General features: G+C 48.0%; 1 protein-coding gene across 2 annotated transcripts in view; it reads right to left on the bottom strand.

Annotated features, from left to right (window-relative positions):
- Positions 1–22,531, bottom strand: part of DOC2B (double C2 domain beta) — a 1,333,838-nt gene that overhangs the window by 611,233 nt on the left and 700,074 nt on the right. For both annotated transcript variants that reach the window (XM_075334207.1, XM_075334206.1), the window contains one exon: positions 16,969–17,043. In XM_075334207.1, the coding sequence (XP_075190322.1) occupies positions 16,969–17,043 (75 nt within the window). The remainder of the gene's footprint in view (positions 1–16,968; positions 17,044–22,531) is intronic.

Genomic DNA, 22,531 nt, shown 5'->3' on the forward strand with positions numbered 1-22,531 from the left:
AGAGGCCTGGCTCTGGGTGTGTGTGTGTGAGTGTGTGTATGAGGCCTGGCTGTGTGTGTGTGTGTCTGTGTGTATGAGGCCTGGCTGTGTGTGTGTGTGTCTGTGTGTATGAGGCCTGGCTGTGTGTGTGTTTGTGTGTGTATGAGGCCTGGCTGTGTGAGTGTGTGTGTGTGTGTGTGTGTGTGTGTGAGAGGCCTGGCTCTGGGTGTGTGTGTGTGAGTGTGTGTATGAGGCCTGGCTGTGTGTGTGTGAGTGTGTGTATGAGGCCTGGCTGTGTGTGTGTGTGTCTGTGTGTACGAGGCCTGGCTGTGTATGTGTGTGTATGCGGCCTGGCTCTGGGTGTGTGTGTGAGAGAGAAGCAGGGATATTATGGAGAGGGGCAGCCTGGGGGGAATATGATTAAGAGGGGCAGCCTGGGGGGTATATGATGGAGAGGTGCATCCTGGGGGGAATATGATGGAGAGTGACAGCCTGGGGGTAATATAATGAAGAGGGGCAGCGTGGGGGGAATATGATGGAGAGGGTCAGTGTGGGGAGAATATAATGGAGAGGGGCAGCATGGGGGAAATATGATGGAGAGGGGCAGCCTATGGGGGAATATGATGGAGAGGGGCACCCTGGGGGGAATATGATGGAGAGGGGCAGCGTGGGGGGAATATGATGGAGAGGGGCAGCCTGTGGGGGAATATGATGGAGAGGGACAGCCTGGGGGGAATATAATGGAGAGGGGCAGCCTGGGGGTAATATAATGGAGAGGGGCAGCATAGGGAAAATATGATGGAGAGGAACAGCCTGTGGGGGAATATGATGGAGAGGTTCAGTTTGTGGAGGGGATATTTTGTGAAGGAAGCACTGCAATTATTTTTTCAGGAGTGCAGAATAGGAGACATTTATGGGGCAGTATAATGATACTTTTATTTTTAAGAGCGCCATGTTGGGAAGTGTTGCGGAAGGTGGAGAAGAGGGAAATCTGGACACATGAGCACTGTACGCGACATCTCATCATGGCGTCTTTACTTTATGGAGACACAAGGCTCGGGAACAACCCTGTTTTGAGATTACATCACCTATAAGGTACCTGCATGTAAATCATTTTGATACTGCCTGAATCTTATCAGTGCTGTGGTTCCTCTCTGCTCCACAGTCTGATGATGCCTGATAACAACTCCCAACTCACAGCATCTCCTTACCATTTTTCAGGACAACCTGGGAGTTGGTTTGTACAATACAATTGTACAAGGGGCTAAGGTTGCTTATTTATTTATGTACTGATGGTAATTCTGGCTCTGCATTCATGTGCTGACGGTGGTTCTGGTGCTACATTTATGTGCTGACGGTGGTTCTGGCGTTGGATTTATGTGCTGACCTTGGTTCTGGCTTTGCATTCATGTGCTAACGGTGGTTGCGGTGTTGCATTCATGTGCCGACCTTGGTTCTAGCTTTGTATTCCTGTGCTGAAGGTGGTTCTGGCTGTGCATTCCTGTGCTGAGCTTGGTTCTGATGCTGTATTCATGTGCTGATGGTTCTTGCACTGCATTTATGTACTGATGGTGGTTCTTGAGCTGCATTCATGTACTGACGCTGATTCTGGTGCTGCATTTATGTACAGATGGTGGTTCTGGTGCTGCACTTATGTAATGACAGTGGACCTGATCTTGTACACATTTAACAATCCAAAACAAGCTTCATGGCTTCAAGTTAAAATGTAAAAAAAAATCTTCAAAACTTTGTTTTCAGATTATGAGGAGAATTTGGCGAGATTCTTATCCAAAAACAGTGTAAATTAGCATATGTTCATATTGATTTTTTGAGCAGAAACTGAGCATAATCTCACCAAATCCTCATTAAATCCTTACAAACTTTATTCCAGGGATGCATTAATATACTCATGGTGGTTCTAGTGATGTATTCATGTAAGTGCCCCTAACATGATACTAACTGCTCACATCCTCTTGATGTCTGATGCTTCCTTTTTGTTATAAAAATTATAAACTGCTGTTGTGGCTGCTGTCTATAATTGATTGGTTGCAGTGCCGACATTGTTACGTGACATCAGCGTTGCAGACAATAGCAGGCCTGGGAGGGACAATAAAGCAGTTAGTTTTCAAACAAACAATCCAGGGAATGGGTTTCCAAAACCGGAAAACCACTTTCAGGGCATTTTTTCTGTTTTTTGACTATCTTTTTTTTCAGTATTTTCTCATTGTTTTTGTCACATTTTTTACTGCGCTTCTAAGAAAAAGCAATGGTAAAACGCAACAAAAAAGACGTCCGGGCATCTTTCGAGCCTTCCTATTGACCTGCATAGTATATTACAGGGCATCTTCCTAGTGACAAACACCAGAAGAATGGAGCAGTCACTGCTTTTAATCACTTGGTGGTTTTAGAAACCTGAACTGGTTAAAAGATGCTGAAAATCCTGAACCTGTGCACAGCGAGTAGATGCATATGGTCATTCCAGTATTTTTCATAGTGGTTTCCATGGTGGGATCTGCCCCCAAAAAATGTCATTGCACCTTCCCTAAGTGGTATGTCTCCAAAATTATCACCAGTGACAATAACAGCTTCCTTCCATTCCCCCTTTCCAAAAAAAGCAAAGTTATGGGTCTCAGAAATTGGTGGAAAAAAAATCTTATTTTGTATCCCTGCCCATCAGCAATATGAAGAAGCCACAGGACTATGGAGGGCAGCATCCTCTTCATTATCTATGAGCTCTGTAGGGAAAATAGCAGCAAATAAAGCAATAAATAGGACTTTAAGCAGGTCACAGCTGTGACTACATGTTATATGGTCGTGTTACACAATCTACTAGTGCACAAAGATATCACACATTCACCACGCGACAAGTGGGCCTGTGTACCCCAAATGCCAGGGCTGAATGTGAGTCCCAGTCCGGCCCTGGGCTGAACCCTAATGTCAGGAACACAATACACCATTTGGCTGAGTTGGTCTTGGCGACAAATTATATCTGCCTCCATAATTAAGGATTTCCCTATAATCACCCACTGTCTAACCCTCTAACATTATCCCCCCCACCCCATCTAACTGCTAGGTGGGCTGTTCTCCCAGGTGTTAGGGAGAGCAGAATCCATTATTGTTGCCATTTCTTTGACAGACCCAGTGGCATCATCACCCAATTTGTCAAATTTGTTAAGAAGTACAGAAACAGGGGTGGTTTCCTTTTCTTTGACCCATTTACACTCCCCATTATAACATTAGCCCAGCCACTTGCCTGCTCGTTCTGACCCATGTCTTCACCCTTCATGTCTTCTTCACTATTAGCATGCTCAGTGAGCAGCATGCTCCTATCAAAATTGTTAATCCCCCTCCAGATCGCTCCTCCAGATCTTTAATTTGAGCTTTCAGGTGGCCAATATGCTCATATTTACCACAGCAGTGATTATCCAGGTACTTCTATACGAGAAGTTGAGCATTCATATATTTTTAACAAAAGTGGAGATGAGTCCTTTATATTGAGAGAGATAGAATATGTTATGTTATGTTATGGTTTTCTATGAAAGATGATATATGAAATGATATTCTCTATACATTTCACATCTATATTTCACAACAAGATACAAGAGATAAAATACAGTTAATAGGGATACTATAGTGATTGATTTTCCTACCGTATTATGGTTTCAGTTTAGTTATGCACATAGAACTTTTCAGTAAAAAGTACTCTTTAAAACTTGGCCTCTAAATGTCTTCTGTAGGGACATTTTATAGTAAGATTTCTTTTATTCTTAAGCAATTAGCCAGGATAAAGATGCAATCACTGTACAATATATGTTGGGGTCAGGCCCAATGGGGACTGAAGAAATATATGATGGTTTAAAATTAATGAATGTGAATAGCAAAATACTGTTTTGATGCTATTGAAAATTATAATTTTTAAGTTGTCTTTGAAGTTCTACAATTTTTTCTTTCACATTCAAAGCTGGAATTTATAACAAGCTACAGTTTCCACTTTCTATATTTCTCTGTTAGTTGAAAGTTCAGCATCTTTAATGAATAGGAGGATGAAAAAAGCCTTTATACAGAGTAATGCAAAATGACTGTTACAGTTGCTGTGGCACTGGAGACTATGTTTGGATTTCTTGCTACTGCACATGTGCGAGCACTGGAGACTATGTTCGGATTTCTTGCTACTGCACATGTTCAAGCGCTGGAGACTAAGTCCTATCTTGGAGCCATTGCACATGTGCGGGTGACATCATCGCTGACACGAGGTCACATGTCTCTGACACCTTCTAAGCTGATTGGCCGCTGGTCATGTGCTTGTGACACGTGGTCACATGTCTCTGACACCTTCTATGCCGATTGGTCGCTGGTTATGTGCTTATGACGCTTTGCTCGGTGATAGGCCAGCGTGACGTCATTGCTGTCGTTCTGGCAGCAGATTGGCTCTGGTGTCCTCCATCTTGGATGAGGCACAGAGTCTATATAAGACCCTGACGCACGCCGTCCGGCGCTCAGTCCTCTTTGTTCATGCATGAGAGTAGACGCTCTGTGCACATCCCTCTAGGCATCTCTCTGTCTATGCTAGGTGAGAGCTACCGGCAGGGTAGCGTTCTTGTACCTTACAACTTCGGCTGCAGTCCGTATCCTTACATCTTAGTGGAGCGGACATAGGCAGGTGCCTGAGGCACATGGTCCGGCTGGGCCTTGTGATTCTACTCGTAGGTGGACGTTGCCACTAGGGTAACGTTCCTTATACTGCGTCTGGCAGTTGTTCGTATCCTCGCACACTAGGGGAGCGAACATAGGTAGGAGCTTTGTGCGGCTTGTGCTGCTGTCCGTCTCTTTTGCACCACTAGTGGAGCGGACCTAGGCAGGTGCCATATCTAGTGGTTCGTGTCCTCGCACACTAGTAGAGCAAACGCAGGTAGGAGCTTTGTGCGGGTTACGCTGCTGTCCGTCTCCTGGCACCACTAGAGGAACTGACGTAGGTAGGTGCCATTTCACACTCACTGCTTTTGTCTCTGTGATCATTAACAGAGACCATACCACACACCCTCTGAGTAAGGGAGGAATTGCTTTATTTTCTAACTATATGCCTCTGTGAGTTTAACAGAGGTATTGCACTCTGCACTTGTGCTACTACTATTTACAGCGGCACACTTATATACTCTTCCTCACTCATTAACCTATCCCTTTTACGTTAATGCTAAATACGGTAGTCGCTGTGACTTTAAAAGTACACGCCGTGATTGGCTCTAGTGTCACTGAGAAGTATCAGTGTCAGTACTGCTTCCGTAGTACAAGATACCCCTTATCCTCTGCCATAGTCTGCAGCAGAGATTTTGCGCGGTGGGCCCTGACTGTCTGATATCCCTTTGGTTTTTATAATCAGACAGCCCCCGTAACATTAGGACTGAGCCAAGGGTCTGGCAGTTATGGCAGAATATCAGCAGTTACACCGTTACATACAAGTACTTGAGTCGCGTCTCAAGAGTATAGAGGATAAACCTCAGACCATGGTGACTTCTACACATCATCCTCGACTTGCTCTGCCAAACAGATATTCTGGCGATGCCAGATCATGTCGTGGTTTCATTAGTCAGTCTCAGATACACCTAGAGGTCAACTCTTCTCGCTTCTCTACTAGGAGGTCCAGAGTAGGCTTTATCATCTCCTTACTTCAGGACAAAGCCTTAGAATGGGCGACTTCCCTATGGGAGCGCTCTGATGTGGTTACTCTGAGACATCAAGACTTTCTTGATGCTCTTAAAGCGGTATTCATGGGTCTGCAGGTTACCCATGATGCGGCCCTGAGACTGTTAGATCTATATCAGGGTTCGTTACCCACTAGTTCTTATGCCATTGCTTTTAGAACTCTGGTGGCAGAACTAGACTGGCCAGAGAAGGTGTTGATTCCTATCTTCTGGAGAGGGTTGGCAGGCTATGTCAAGAATGCCCTTGCTACTCGTGAGGTCCCTGCTTCTCTGGAGGACTTGATCACAGAAGCTACGAGGATCGAAGTACGCCATAGGGAACGTAGACTCGAGGTCTCTTCCTCACGCCCTAAGCATCGGGCTATTCCAGTTGTTGAGGGTCCACCACCATCTTCCTCAGCATCTGAAACATGTCCCACTCCTATGGAGTTAGGTCATACGTCCTCCAGACTATGCAAATCTGGTCCTCCTATATATTACGTATATCGTCAGGCTGGGCACTATGCCAACAAGTATCCTAGCCGTCAGGGAAACTCCCAGGCCTAATAACCATTAGAAGGGTATTACTAGAGACGTCTTCTGCACCCTCTAAGTGTAGTATCCCAGGTCAGCTCTCATTCTCTGAGAATACATGGCCTATTATGGCTTTTGTGGATTCCGGAGCTGACAGGACTTTTGTGTCCTCAGGATTTGTAAAGAGACACAATATTCCCTCTATCATGTTAGAGGCGCCTATTCCTGTCCGTGTTGTTAATGGGACTATGTTGTCTGACTCCATTACATTGAGGACAGTTCCCTTGCGCCTTTCCCTGTCTCAGGGACACAAAGAGGAGATTTATTTTCTTGTTTTGCTTGAGGGTATAGACGACGTCCTTCTGGGTCTCCCATGGCTTCGGACTCATGCTCCTCTAATTGACTGGGAGTCCGAGAGCATTATTAGTTGGGGTTTGAAATGTCAGTCCCGATGTCTTCCCTTAACACCTAAGGTCGTTGCGGTTGCATCAACTGATCTCTCTCCCATACCTACACCCTATTTGGATTTCGCTGACGTGTTCTCCAAACAGGGTGCTGAGGTTCTTCCACTCCATAGGCCGTATGACTGCACCATAGACCTTATCCCAGGTTCGGTTCCACCTAAGGGCAGGGTTTATCCCCTGTCAATACCTGAGTCGGAGGCCATGTCGACCTATATAAGAGAGAGTTTAGAGAAGGGGTTCATTCGTAAGTCTGTCTCTCCCGCGGGAGCTGGGTTTTTCTTTGTTCGGAAGAAAGAGGGTGATTTGCGTCCCTGCATAGATTACAGGGGCCTCAACGCAATCACAATAAAGAACAAATACCCGTTACCTTTAATTTCGGAGCTCTTTGACAGACTGAGGGGAGCTCAGGTTTTTACGAAGTTGGATCTGCGGGGTGCGTATAACTTGGTACGAATTTGAGAGGGTGATGAATGGAAGACCGCTTTTAACACCCGAGACGGTCACTATGAATACCTCGTCATGCCTTTTGGTTTATGTAATGCACCCGCAGTATTTCAGGACTTCGTAAACGATGTGTTCAGGGATTTACTGTTATCCTCCGTCGTGGTGTATCTGGACGACATCCTGATTTTTTCTCCTTATCTGGAGACTCATCGTCAGGATGTCGTTCGTGTCCTTTCCCATTTAAGGGAGCACTCATTGTCTGCTAAACTCGAAAAGTGTGTATTCGAGCAGTTATCCTTGCCTTTTTTGGTTACATTATCTCACAAGGGGGTCTGGCTATGGATCCTGCGAAGCTCTCTGCTCTCCTGGAATGGTCCGAACCTCATTCCTTGGAGGCGGTGCAACGCTTCTTAGGATTCATAAATTATTACCGGCAGTTCATACCCCATTTCTCCACTTTGGTGGCCCCTTTGGTGGCCTTGACTAAGAAAGGTGCTAATCCAAAAGTTTGGTCTACTCAGACATCCCAGGCTTTTGAGGCAGTAAAAAGACACTTTTCAACTGCTCCCATTCTTCAAAGACCCGATGAGAATAAGCCCTTCCTCTTGGAGGTTGATGCCTCGCTGTAGGTAGAAAAAGGCCGTGTTTCTACTTTGCTAAAACCTTTTCACCGGCAGAGAGAAACTATACCATTGGGGATAGGGAACTGCTCGCCCTGAGATTAGCCTTGGAGGAGTGGTGTCACTTGCTAGAAGGAGCGAAACATCCTTTCCAGGTCTATACAGACCATAAGAATCTGACGTACTTACAAACCGCTCAGCGTCTGAATCCTCACCAAGCCCGCTGGTCCTTGTTTTTCTCCCGCTTTCACTTCTCCATCAACTATCTGTCTGGGAGTAAGAATAACAAGGCAGACGCTGTTACGGTTGCTGCGAGCACTGGAGACTATGTCCAGATTTCTTGCTACTGCACATGTGCGAGCGCTGGAGATTAAGTCCAGATTTCTTGCTACTGCACATGTGCGAGCGCCGGAGACTAAGGGGCACTTTGCACACTGCGACATCGCAGGTGCGATGTCGGTGGGGTCAAATTGAAAATGACGCACTTCCGGCATCGCATGCGACATCGTAGTGTGTAAAGCCTAGATGATACGATTAACGAGCGCAAAAGCGTCGTAATCGTATCATCGGTATAGCGTCGGCGTAATTCATAATTACGCTGACGCAATGGTCTGATGTTGTTCCTCGCTCCTGCGGCAGCACACATCGCTGTGTGTGAAGTCGCAGGAGCGAGGAACGTCTCCTACCGGCCTCACTGCGGCTTCCGTAGGATATGCGGAAGGAAGGAGGTGGGCAGGATGTTTACATCCTGCTCATCTCCGCCCCTCCGCTCTGATTGGCCGCCTGCCGTGTGACGTCGCAGTGACGCCGCACGACCCGCCCCCTTAACAAGGAGGCGGGTTGCCGGCCACAGGGACGTCGCACGGCAGGTGAGTGTGTGTGTGAAGCTGGCGTAGCGATAATTTTCGCTACGCCAGCTATCACCACATATCGCTGCTGCGACGGGGGCGGGCACTATCGCACTCGGCATCGCAGCATCGGCCTGCGATGTCGTAGTGTGCAAAGCCCGCCTAAGTCCAATCTTGGAGCCATTGCACATGTGCGGTTGACATCATCGCTGACACGAGGTCACATGTCTCTGACACCTTCTATGCCGATTGGTCGCTGGTCATGTGCTTGTGACGTCTTGCTCGGTGATAGGCCAGCATGACGTCACTCCTGTCGTTCTGGCAGCGGATTGGCTCTGGTGTCCTCCATCTTGGATGAGGCACAGGTCTATATAAGACCCTGACACACGCCGCATGGTGCTCAGTCCTCTTGGTTCATGCATATGAGTAGACGCTCTGTGCGCGTTCCTCTAGGCATTCCTCTGTCTATGCTAGGTGAGCGCTACCGGCAGGGTAGCGTTCTTATACCTTACAGCTTCGGCTGCTGTCCGTATCCTTACCTCTTAGGGGAGCGGACATAGGCAGGTGCCTGAGGCACATGGTCTGGCTGGGCCTTGTGATTCTACTCGTAGGTGGACGTTGCCGCTAGGGTAACGTTCCTTATACTGCGTCTGGCAGTTGTTCGTATCCTCGCACACTAGGGGAGCGAACAGAGGTAGGAGCTTTGTGTGGCTTACGCTGCTGTTCGTCTCTTTTGCACCACTAGAAGAGCGGACCTAGGCAGGTGCCATATCTAGTGGTTCGTGTCCTCGCACACTAGTGGAGCGAACGCAGGTAGGAGCTTTGTGCGGCTTATGCTGCTGTTCGTCTCTTTTGCACCACTAGAAGAGCGGACCTAGGTAGGTGCCATTTCGCACACATTGCCTTTGTCTCTGTGATTATTAACAGAGATCATTCCACACACCCTCCAAGTAAGGGAGGAATTGCTTTACTTACTTATTATATCCTTCTGTGAGTTAACAGAGGTATTGCACTCTGCCATAGTCTGCAGCAAAGTCTTTGCACGGTGGACCCTGACTGTCTGATACTCCTTTCGGTTATTATCAGACAGCCCCCCGTAACATTAGGACTGAGCCAAGGGTCTGGCAGTTATGGCAGAATATCAGCAGTTACACCGTTACATACAAGTACTTGAGTCACGGCTCAAGAGTATAGAGGATAAACCTCAGACCATGGTGACATCTGCACATGATCCTCGACTTGCTCTGCCAAACAGATATTCTGGCGATGCCAGATCATGTCGTGGTTTCATTAGTCAGTGTCAGATACACCTAGAGGTCAACTCTTCTCGCTTCTCTACGGAGAGGTCCAGAGTAGGCTTTATCATCTCCTTACTTCAGGACAAAGCCTTAGAATGGGCGACTCCCCTATGGGAGCGCTCTGATGTGGTTACTCTGAGACATCAAGACTTTCTTGATGCTCTTAAGGCGGTATTCATGGGTCCGCAGGTTACCCATGATGCGGCTCTGAGACTGTTAGATCTATCTCAGGGTTCGTTATCCACTAGTTCTTATGCCATTGCTTTTAGAACTCTGGTGGCAGAACTAGATTGGCCAGAGAAGGTGTTGATTCCAATCTTCTGGAGAGGGTTGGCAGGCTATGTCAAGGATGCCCTTGCTACTCGTGAGGTCCCTGCTTCTCTGGAGGACTTGATCACAGTAGCAACGAGGATCGATGTACGCCATAAGGAACGTAGACTCGAGGTCTCTTCCTCACGCCCTAAGCATCGGGCTATTCCAGTTGTTGAGGGTCCACTACCATCTTCCTCAGCATCTGAAACATCTCCCACTCCTATGGAGTTAGGTCATACGTTCTCCAGACTACGCAAGTCTGGTCCTCCTATATGTTACGTATGTCGTCAGGCTGGGCACTATGCCAACAAGTGTCCTAGTCGTCAGGGAAACTCCCTGGCCTAGTAACCATTAGAGGGGGGTTACTAGAGACATCTTCTGCACCCTCTAAGTGTTGTATCCCAGGTCAGCTCTCGTTATCTGAGAATACATGGCCTATTATGGCTTTTGTGGATTCCGGAGCTGACGGGATTTTTGTGTCCTCAGGATTTGTAAAGGGACACAATATTCCCTCTATCATGTTAGAGGCGCCTATTCCTGTCCGTGTTGTTAATGGAACTATGTTGTCTGACTCCATTACATTGAGGACAGTTCCCTTGCGCCTTTCCCTGTCTCAGGGTCACATAGAGGAGATTTCTTTTCTTGTTTTGCCTGAGGGTATAGACGACGTCCTTCTGGGTCTTCCATGGCTTCGGACTCATGCTCCTCACATTGACTGGGAGTCTGACAGCATTATTAGTTGGGGTTCGAAATGTCAGTCCCGATGTCTTCCCTTACCACCTAAGGTCGTTGCGGTTGCATCAACTGATCTCTCTCCCATACCTACACCCTATTTGGATTTCGCTGACGTGTTCTCCAAACAGGGTGCTGAGGTTCTTCCACCCCATAGGCCGTATGACTGTGCCATAGACCTTATCCCAGGTTCGGTTCCACCTAAAGGCAGGGTTTACCCCCTGTCGATACCTGAGTCTGAGGCCATGTCGACCTATATAAGAGAGAGTTTAGAGAAGGGGTTCATTCGTAAGTCTGTCTCTCCCGCGGGAGCTGGGTTTTTCTTTGTTCGGAAGAAAGAGGGTGATTTGCGTCCCTGCATAGATTACAGGGGTCTCAACGCAATCACAATAAAGAACAAATACCCATTACCTTTAATTTCGGAGCTCTTTGACAGACTGAGAGGAGCTCAAGTTTTTACGAAGTTGGATCTGCGGGGTGCGTATAACTTGGTACGAATTCGAAAGGGTGACGAATGGAAGACCGCTTTTAACACCCGAGACGGTCACTATGAATACCTCGTCATGCCTTTTGGGTTATGTAATGCACCCGCAGTATTTCAGGACTTCGTAAACGATGTGTTCAGGGATTTACTGTTATCCTCAGTAGTGGTGTATCTGGACGACATCCTGATTTTTTCTCCTGATCTGGAGACTCATCGTCAGGATGTCGTTCGTGTCCTTTCCCGTTTAAGGGAGCACTCATTGTTTGCTAAACTCGAGAAATGTGTATTCGAGCAGTCCTCATTGCCTTTTTTGGGTTACATTATCTCACAAGAGGGTCTGGCTATGGATCCTGCGAAGCTCTCTGCTGTCCTGCAATGGTCCGAACCTCATTCCTTGAAGGCGGTGCAACGCTTCTTAGGATTCATAAATTATTACAGGCAGTTCATACCCCATTTTTCTACTTTGGTGGCCCCTTTGGTGGCCTTGACTAAGAAAGGTGCTAATCCCAAAGCCTGGTCTACTGAGACATCTCAGGCTTTTGAGGCAGTAAAAAGACACTTTTCAACTGCTCCCGTTCTTCAAAGACCCGATGAGAATAAGCCCTTCCTCTTAGAGGTTGATGCCTCTTCAGTGGGTGCTGGTGCGGTCTTGTATCAAAAGAACGGTGCAGGTAGAAAAAGGTCGTGTTTCTTCTTTGCTAAAACCTTTTCACCGGCAGAGAGAAACTATACCATTGGGGATAGGGAACTGCTCGCCTTGAGATTAGCCTTGGAGGAGTGGCGTCACTTGCTGGAAGGAGCGAAACATCCTTTCCAGGTCTATACAGACCATAAGAATCTGACGTACTTACAAACCGCTCAGCGTCTGAATCCTCGCCAAGCCCGCTGGTCCTTGTTTTTCTCCCGCTTTCACTTCTCCATCAACTATCTGTCTGGGAGTAAGAATAACAAGGCAGACGCCCTGTCTCGCTCTATGCTTTCTACCCAGGAAGAGATTGACGAACCTCGTCTTATCCTTCCCTCCAGGGTTTTTCATACGCTCTCCCGTGTGACGTTAGACCAAATCCCACCGGGCAAGACCTTTGTTCCGCCTGGTCGACAGAATGATATACTGTCATGGGCCCACACCTCAAAGGTGGGTGGGCATTTTGGTATTAGGCGGACACGAGAGTTACTGGAGAGGTGGTATTGGTGGCCACACTTAGCCAGCCACGTCAAGAGATATGTCGGTTCCTGCTACTCGTGTGCTCGCAACCGTCCATTACGGCAGAGACCGGCTGGGCTCTTGCATCCTTTACCAGTGCCAGATAGACCATGGGAGGTGGTAGGCATGGACTTTGTGGGTGATCTTCCATGTTCACAGGGACATAGATTTGTGTGGGTCATTACGGACCATTTCTCCCGGATGGTTCATCTCGTACCGTTATCGAGAATCCCATCTTCCAGGGTACTAGCCAAACTATTCCTCAAGCATGTCTTTAGGCTTCACGGGATGCCAGATCGTATCATTTGTGATAGAGGCCCGCAATTTACTTCCCGTTTCTGGCGAGATCTTTGTAGCCTTCTGCAAATTGAGTTGAATCTCTCTTCGGCATACCATCCGGAGACTAATGGTTTGGTTGAACGTACCAATCAATCTATGATTATATACCTTCGACACTTTGTTGCTGAGAACCACGATAACTGGTCCTCCCTCCTACCCTGGGCAGAATTTGCCCTTAACAATTCGCTGGCTGAGGCCACTGGGCAGACACCGTTCGTACTCAATAATGGGCAACACCCTAGGGTACCGGTACCGTTTCCCGCTGCTGCACCTCCTCCTCTTGTGGCCGACTGGGCAACTAATGCCAGAGAGGTTTGGGATCGGACTCAAGAGTCGATCCAAGCAGCTAAGGACCGTATGAAGACGGTGTCCGATCGGTTTCGTCGCCCGGCTCCTGTCTTTTCTCCAGGGGACTTTGTGTGGCTCTCTGAAAAACACGTGAGACTTAGAGTGAGCTCTGTCAAATTTGCTCCTCGCTTCCTGGGTCCTTATGAGGTTCTTCGACAGGTAAATCCTGTAGTCTATCAATTGAAGTTACCTGTCCATCTTAGGATTCATGACAAATTCCATGTCTCACTGCTAAAGCCGGCTATTTTACCTCACGCTCGTGAAGTGCACTCTCCTGCCTCTGATTCCTCTCGCTCTAGCTATGAGGTACGAGCCATAGTTGGTTCTAAGATGGTTAGAGGGCGCAGGTTCTTCTTGATAGATTGGGAGGGCTATGGCCCGGAACATCGCTCTTGGGAGCCTGAGGAGGCTGTCCATGCTCCCGACTTAGTTGCCGATTACCTGCGTCGCCGGGAGGGGGGCCCTTGAGGGGGAGGTACTGTTACGGTTGCTGCGAGCACTGGAGACTATGTCCAGATTTCTTGCTACTGCACATGTGCGAGCGCTGGAGACTAAGTCCAGATTTCTTGCTACTGCACATGTGCGAGCGCTGGAGACTAAGTCCAGATTTCTTGCTACTGCACATGTGCGAGCGCTGGAGACTAAGTCCAGATTTCTTGCTACTGCACATGTGCGAGCGCTGGAGACTAAGTCCAGATTTCTTGCTACTGCACATGTGGGAGCGCCGGAGACTAAGTCCAATCTTGGAGCCATTGCACATGTGCGGGTGACATCATCGCTGACACGAGGTCACATGTCTCTGACACCTTCTATGCCGATTGGTCGCTGGTCATGTGCTTGTGACGTCTTGCTCGGTGATAGGCCAGCATGACGTCACTCCTGTCGTTCTGGCAGCGGATTGGCTCTGGTGTCCTCCATCTTGGATGAGGCACAGAGTCTATATAAGACCCTGACACATGCCGCATGGCGCTCAGTCCTCTTGGTTCATGCATATGAGTAGACGCTCTGTGCGCGTTCCTCTAGGCATTCCTCTGTCTATGCTAGGTGAGCGCTACCGGCAGGGTAGCGTTCTTATACCTTACAGCTTCGGCTGCTGTCCGTATCCTTACCTCTTAGGGGAGCGGACATAGGCAGGTGCCTGAGGCACATGGTCTGGCTGGGCCTTGTGATTCTACTCGTAGGTGGACGTTGCCGCTAGGGTAACGTTCCTTATACTGCGTCTGGCAGTTGTTCGTATCCTCGCACACTAGGGGAGCGAACAGAGGTAGGAGCTTTGTGCGGCTTACGCTGCTGTTCGTCTCTTTTGCACCACTAGAAGAGCGGACCTAGGCAGGTGCCATATCTAGTGGTTCGTGTCCTCGCACACTAGTGGAGCGAACGCAGGTAGGAGCTTTGTGCGGCTTATGCTGCTGTTCGTCTCTTTTGCACCACTAGAAGAGCGGACCTAGGTAGGTGCCATTTCGCACACATTGCCTTTGTCTCTGTGATTATTAACAGAGATCATTCCACACACCCTCCAAGTAAGGGAGGAATTGCTTTACTTACTTATTATATCCTTCTGTGAGTTAACAGAGGTATTGCACTCTGCCATAGTCTGCAGCAAAGTCTTTGCACGGTGGACCCTGACTGTCTGATACTCCTTTCGGTTATTATCAGACAGCCCCCCGTAACAGACGCCCTGTCTCGCTCTATGATTTCTACCCAGGAAAGATTGACGAACCTCGTCTTATCCTTCCCCCCAGGGTTTTTCATACGCTCTCCCCTGTGACGTTAGACCAAATCCCACCGGGCAAGACCTTTGTTCCGCCTGATCGACAGAATGATATACTGTCGTGGGCCCACACCTCAAAGGTGGGTGGGCATTTTGGTATTAGACGGACACGAGAGTTACTCGAGAGGTGATATTGGTGGCCACACTTAACCAGCCACGTCAAGAGATATGTCGGTTCCTGCTACTCGTGTGCTCGCAACCGTCCGTTACGGCAGAGACCGGCTGGGCTCTTGCATCCTTTACCAGTGCCAGATAGACCATGGGAGGTGGTAGGCATGGACTTTGTGGGTGATCTTCCGTGTTCACAGGGACATAGATTTGTTTGGGTCATTACGGACCATTTCTCCCAGATGGTTTATCTCGTACCGTTATCGAGAATCCCATCTTCCAGGGTACTAGCCAAACTATTCCTCAAGCATGTCTTTAGGCTTCACGGGATGCCAGATCATATCATTTGTGATAGAGGCCTGCAATTTGCTTCCCGTTTCTGACGAGATCTTTGTAGCCTTCTGCAAATTGAGTTGAATCTCTCTTCGGCATACCATCCGGAGACCAATGGTTTGGTTGAGCGTACCAATCAATCCATGATTATATACCTTCGACACTTTGTTGCTGAGAACCACGATAACTGGTCCTCCCTCCTACCCTGGGCAGAATTTGCCCTTAGCAATTCGCTGGCTGAGGCCACTGGGCAGACACAGTTCGTACTCAATAATGGGCAACACCCTAGGGTACCGGTACCGTTTCCCGCTGCTGCACCTCCTCCTCTTGTGGCCAACTGGGCAATTAATGCCAGAGAGGTTTGGGATCGGACTCAAGAGTCGATCCAAGCAGCTAAGGACCGTATGAAGACGGTGTCCGATCGGTTTCGTCGCCCGGCTCCTGTCTTTTCTCCTGGGGACTTTGTGTGGCTCTCTGCAAAACACGTGAAACTTAGAGTGAGCTCTGTCAAATTTGCTCCTCGCTTCCTGGGTCCTTATGAGGTTCTTCGACAGGTAAATCCTGTAGTCTACCAATTGAAGTTACCCGTCCATCTTAGGATCCATGACAAATTCCATGTCTCACTGTTAAAGCCGGCTATTTTACCTCACGCTTGTGAAGTGCACTCTCCTGCCTCTGATTCCTCTCGCTCTAGCTATGAGGTACGAGCCATAGTTGGTTCTAAGATGGTTCGAGGGCACAGGTTCTTCTTGATAGATTGGGAGGGTTACGGCCCAGAACATCGCTCTTGGGAGCCTGTGGAGGCTGTCCATGCTCCCGACTTAGTTGCCGATTACCTGTGTCGCCGGGAGGGGGGCCCTTGATCACAAATATTAATCCTGGTTGTATTTGGGAAGTCTTCATGCAGATTGGCCGATGTACAAATTCCATTACCAACATCAGATGATGTCTATCTCTGCATGCTCTTTGTTTTTAGTGCTCTGCAAACTCAACTCTCATTCCTAAGGAGGTACGTGGTACATCCTGATGGCCTTTTAGACCTTTTAGGCAGTCAACACTTGGGTTTGGCTAGGGATATTCTGGTCTGTTCAAGAGCCATTAGGGTGCTGAGCAGCATGGCATACTAGTGTGTTCAGAAACCAGTACACCATACGTGCATAATAGCTGCAATGCCCTGCACAGGAGGTAAGAGACCTAGCTAATCAGGAGAACTATACTACATTTCTAATTGGAGGTATGCGATATTATTATTATTACACCTACCACATATTGGAATAGGATCTTGGAGATGGGAATAACCCTTTAATCTGGAAGTATGCTTTATCCTATTTGGTGCATGTTTCATTATACAGTAGGTGGATTTAGATGATGATTTTTCAAAAATGGCAATAAAGATAATGAGAATTAAATGTGTGAAATGAACAATAATCATTTGTAAGACCAGTTAACACAAAAAGTTGAATGAATCCTACCTTACTAGCTCCTGGAAGTAAATGTAATTTAACATACGGATCAGACAGTCCATTATGGTCCATAGGCTTCAGGCCCTTTGAAAACAATACATATTAAGGTTAGAAATGCAGTTTTCTCAGTGATTTAATTATTGTTAATCCTACACATTATATCATGATAACGAAATAAAACAAATCACTACATTTTATATAATAAAGCTTTGGTAATTCAAATACAATTATTAAACTTCATAACCCACATACAGTATTGTACTGTAGCAAATACAAAGGTAAAATGTACTTTGTGAAATTCTACATAAAACAATTACTTCAGATTTCCCATTGGCATGAGTTAGGCTAAGTTCACATTTCCGCTAAAATCTATCAGTCACAATCCGCTGCTCTTGTAAACAACGGAATCCGTTTAGCGGATTCCGCTGCTCCCATAGACTTGTATGAGCAGCGGATTGTGACTGATGATGCTGCGTTGCACCCTCCGCCCAACTGATCAGTCGTGGAACGACTGACCGCCGGGCGGGGGGAACGCAGCATGTAACGTTTTTTGAGCAGCGAGATCCGTCGGATTTCGCTGCGCATGCTCTCTGGCTCCCTGCACACGTCACCAGCTTTGGTTGGTTACCCGATATTTACCCTGGTTACGGTGCAAGGAGCCAGCGCTAAGCGGTGTAGGCCCGTAACCAAGGTAAATATCGGGTAACCAAGGTAAACATCGGGTGCTTTGCTGTTACCCGATATTTAGGCTGGTTACGTGTGCAGGGAGGCCGACACTTCCCCGCTCGGCTCCGCCCCCTCCAGCACTCCGCACATGTATGTACACACACACACCTGTTCCCAGCCATGCAGACAAGCACTGCCACTGACACCCTCGTCTGGCCCCGCCCCCCGCTCGGCCCCCCCCCCTCCCGCACTTTGCATGTACACACACACACACATACATACATACATATATGCACATACACACACTCACTCACACATACACTCACCTGTCCCCAGCCATGCAGACCGCAGCACTTCCACTGACATCCTCAGCGCCTGGCCCTGCCCCCCGCTCGGCTCCGCCCCCTCCCGCATTCAGCATGTGTGCATACACACACACACACACACACACACTCTCTCACTCACTCACTCACTCACTCACCTGTCCTGCAGTCCCTGCGGCACTGACGTCCTCAGTGCCACGGCCCCGCTCGGCTCCCCTCCCCCCCGAACTCCGCCCCCCGCACACAACGGAATCCGACAAAGAATTCTGTTCTTTGTCATCCGTTGTACAGCGTTGAACAGCGCATCAGTCACATGCGTCAAGCGACGCATGTGACTGATACAAAACAACGGAAATGTGAACTTAGCCTTAAATGTTATACACACTTACTTATCCCCCCCAAAATATCAGATCCTGGCATGTGAATCCATGTTCGGGTACTTTACCGCTTCAGTTTGACATACATTAAAACTTGTCTAACAGACTATCTTTGAAAAGACTACAGATGAGTGGATATACACAGATTCTTAAATGTCAAATCTGCAGGATTTTACAAGGATATTCGATTTATAGCTAATTTATTCTCTGCAAATTGAATGTCCCTTAATATGCTCTGGAGTCTAATGAGATCCCAAAGAATAATAAATGTAAAACGTAGGGGAAACAAGCTAAACAACCAATACTCACCTCTCTGCTCACCTTTGCTACTCACTATCCTACAAACAGTTCTTAGCGTCTCTTCTTACTGCGGGCACACATTTTCACACTAGGTCATGACTGCTAGCCACTACTACCGTAGGACCAAGATCTTCCTTCATATGCACTACCAATTTAATGCAATATCAAGCTGTTAGTGTACCATGAGTGAAAAATAGAGAGGTCCAGCTACTGTAATTATGCCCTCCCACACCGTTATTCTGGGAGTAAGAGCAGAGTGACATCCCCTAGTAAAGACCTCAATATGGCGTTGCCCACATTCTATATAGACCTATGTATGGCTATCACTCATTCCAAGACAAAAGTGGGACTCATCATTGAAGAGGATATACCTCATTTCCGTCCTTCTTTGCTCCATTCCAGTCTCCATCTTTAGACAACATGGACAATGTCATGAAGAGACCTTTGCAAGGGAAATTCACAGCTAGGTAGCTGAACCCCTCAAAGCTTCATACCTGGTACACTAACAATTCAGCATTACATTGTTTTGGTTGTGGAAGTGTGGCGCCCCGGAGGCTCAGTTGCCACAAAGTATTGTATCTGACTTAAAGTGCAATGCTGGGACTTGGGTGATGAAGGAGTTAACCATTGGTGTTTGTTTTGCTACTATACAAATCATCTAGCTATGAGTTACCACTTACACAGGAAGCTAGACAGTCTGGGGAATTCCAGGTTACCCGGGCAACAGCCAGTAAGAGTCATCCCAAGGGTGGGGCACTGAGTGAGGGAGTGAAACACACAACCAGTTTCTAGTCAGAAAAGTCTGGGACGCTGAACAACACGGTCGCAGGAGAGAGTGCTGCTTGAGAGCTTCTACTGCTAGAACCGGCCATACTAGAAGAGGACGAGAGGCAGCCGGTGGAGATAGTGAGATAGAGGCGGGAACATGGTAGCTGGAGGTCGAACCTAACTGTTCCCACAGTACCAGCGCTGACAGGGTGCAGAAGCCCTAGGGCAGATTATACTCTATGTTCTCTGCCAGAATCTGCAGGGGAAGGGGATTTCGAGTCCCATCGCCCACCACCCATTTTCCCGGAACACAGTGACATATAGGATTCCGGGTCGGGATTGCAGCCAGGCCCCACTGTGAGGATCCACGCCACCTGCATACGGGATGGGACACTTAGCAGAGACACTGGGGTCCCCAAGCCGCTTCAAGCCAAGGGGATCCAAAACCAAGTGGAAGGAAAGGAGGTCTCACACTGAACAGACAGCGGTGATTGCTTCTGATATACCCGGGACTGGCTGAGGCTCATCTCGGCGGAGAGCGGCACCTCCGGGGCATCTTAAGAACTGTGAGTAAAATGAACTTTGAACTGCAGCCCCCCCTGTATTGTCTCTGTCTTTGCCGACACCGTCGCCCCACGCATCGGCGCTCCTGTGAACTACTGTCCTCGTCATCCACCCACTCCGCCTGTGGGGAGCGACACCATCCCAGCTGCCATAACACCTGCCCCGATTAGGAATTCTGCAGTGGTGGCTACTCCCTGGCCGCGTACCACAGGTGGCGTCACGACATCCATCTTACTACTATCCCCATCATCCTTCCTCCTGTACGCCTTGGAGTCACGAAACCGGACCAGGCCAGCCCATGACAACGCAGGGGATCTGCACCCCCGGCCCGGTGTTGAATTGGGTAAAACCCCCTCGACCCCAGGGTGTTACAGAAGCAGTAAGGCAGTAGGGTACTCCACAGTCTAGCTACGCTAACTGTAAAGAACTCATTCCTATTTAGCTACCGGAATAATCTTTTTCACACATGTAATAAATGTTCCCTGATCCTTTGTAAGGTCTTTAGAGGACTTGGAGGAAACAAGTCATGTACTAGGCCGTTATATTGACAACACATGTATTGATACATAGAAATGAGATTGCTTCTGATTGATCGTTTAATCTAAGATAAACAAGCCAAATCTTTCTAACCTCTCAATTATAAGAGAGAACTTTCATCCTATATAATAAGCAAGATGTCCAGCTTTGAACTGACTCTAGCTTTCCAATATTCTATTTAAAATGTAGAGCCCAAAATTGGATCCCATATTCTAAATGTGGCTTTAAAAGTGATTTATAGAAAGGTGATTATGTGGCGCCGCTGAGGCTTCAGTCGCCACAGAGGTACTGCACCTCAGCCAGAGGTGTGGTAGTCCATCCCGGGTATGTAAGAAGTCATCCACCGGTATGCACACAAAACACACAACACCTCAATTAGCAGCTCTACACCTGGTCAGGGTTAGAACTTCGTTCCATTAATGCTATGAATAGCCACCACTGGTGATGGTTTCTCCCTCCCCCTAATCCAACAGGGCCTAGGGTGGAGTCTAGTGAGGGGACACTGTAGTGTCAGAGAGGAGTCGAGAGGGAGCAGTGGAGGAGTGAAGACCTGTGGTCTGGAGCTAATGCAGCTCGAACCAGGTGCAAGACAGAAGGGGTTCTGGAGACCACGGGAAGTTTGCCATACTCACGTGACCTCGTTCTACATACAGCATCAGAGTGGATGGACTTGGCAGCAGAACGGGGACTGGTCCCTAGACTACAGGAGTAGTAGATACTGGGAAGTGAACATCCCACTGATGGTGGTGCACACAGAGGTCGTGTCCATGGGTCAGGGCAAACTTGGCTTGCTGCGGGAGTGCATCAACCATCATCTAGACCTAGCTTCAAGTCACACTTTGCAGGGGGAAGTGAGACACCACTGCTGAAGTCAGAACAGTGCGAGCAGGTTGTGGGTTGGATGACAAATATTGCTTCAGGTGTTGATGGGACCCTCATCCTTCCTCAACTGGATTGCACTTCTATCAGAACATGATATGTGCTCTGTTGCCCAATCATTGCGGCTAAATATTATGTTGAATTTTTGAGCTTTCAACACTCCTGAATAACCTCTTATTCTGAGGGGAAATACGCTGAGTGGTTTTTAGTGTAATTTGAGTGGTTTTTCGTGTATTTCACAATTTTCTGTACACACTATCCTATATGTTGTGTTTCCTTAGAGTTTTGCTGGCTGTTCATCATACATTCACATTGTGTAACGCACTTTAATCAGTCAGTAGTGTCTGAGTGCTTCCTCTAGCACTCCAACTGATTGTTTTTGAGTGTACTATACATACCTATTACACATTACCTGATGTGTGATATGCCTACTGATTGTGTTTTCTGACTGTCCATCATACAGTTGCATTTTTTTTTCAATCCAAGTGGGTAATAGTGTTTGAGTGCTTTTCCTAGCACTTTGTACTACTTTTTTCTAATGCAAATCATTTTTGATTGTCATCACCTCTATTTGTATATATGTATGGTGTTACCCCCTAATAGACTTATGCGGGCGTCACACAAGATGATACATCATGCGATATGTCGGCGGGGTCACGTCGTAAGTGACGCACATCCGGCATCGTTTGATATATCGTAGCGTGTGACAGCTATGAGCGACGGTGAACGAGCAAAAATACTCACCTTATCGTTGCTCGTTCACACGTCGCTCATTTTCAAAAAGTCATTTCTTCTTCTCTGCGCCGGTTGTTCATCGTACCTGGGGTAGCACACATCGCTCCGTGTGACACCCCGGGAACGATGAACACAGCTTACCTGCGTCCTGTCAGCTATGCCGAAGGAAGGAGGTGGGCGGGATGTTTACGTCCCGCTCATCTCTGCACCTTCGCTTCTATTGGCCAGCCGCTGTGTGACGTCGCTGTGACGCCAATGTCCCTCCCCCTTCAGGAAGTGGATGTTCGCCACCCACAGCGACGTTGCTCAGCAGGTAAGTGCGTGTGACAGGGGGTAAACGACTTTGTGCGCCACGGGCAACTAATTGCCCGTGACGCACAAACGACGGGGGCGGGTGCGATCACTCGTGCGATCATCTCATGT

The sequence above is a fragment of the Anomaloglossus baeobatrachus genome, chromosome 2 (genome assembly GCF_048569485.1).
Source record: "Anomaloglossus baeobatrachus isolate aAnoBae1 chromosome 2, aAnoBae1.hap1, whole genome shotgun sequence".
In the NCBI taxonomy this organism is placed as follows: Eukaryota; Metazoa; Chordata; class Amphibia; order Anura; family Aromobatidae; genus Anomaloglossus; species Anomaloglossus baeobatrachus.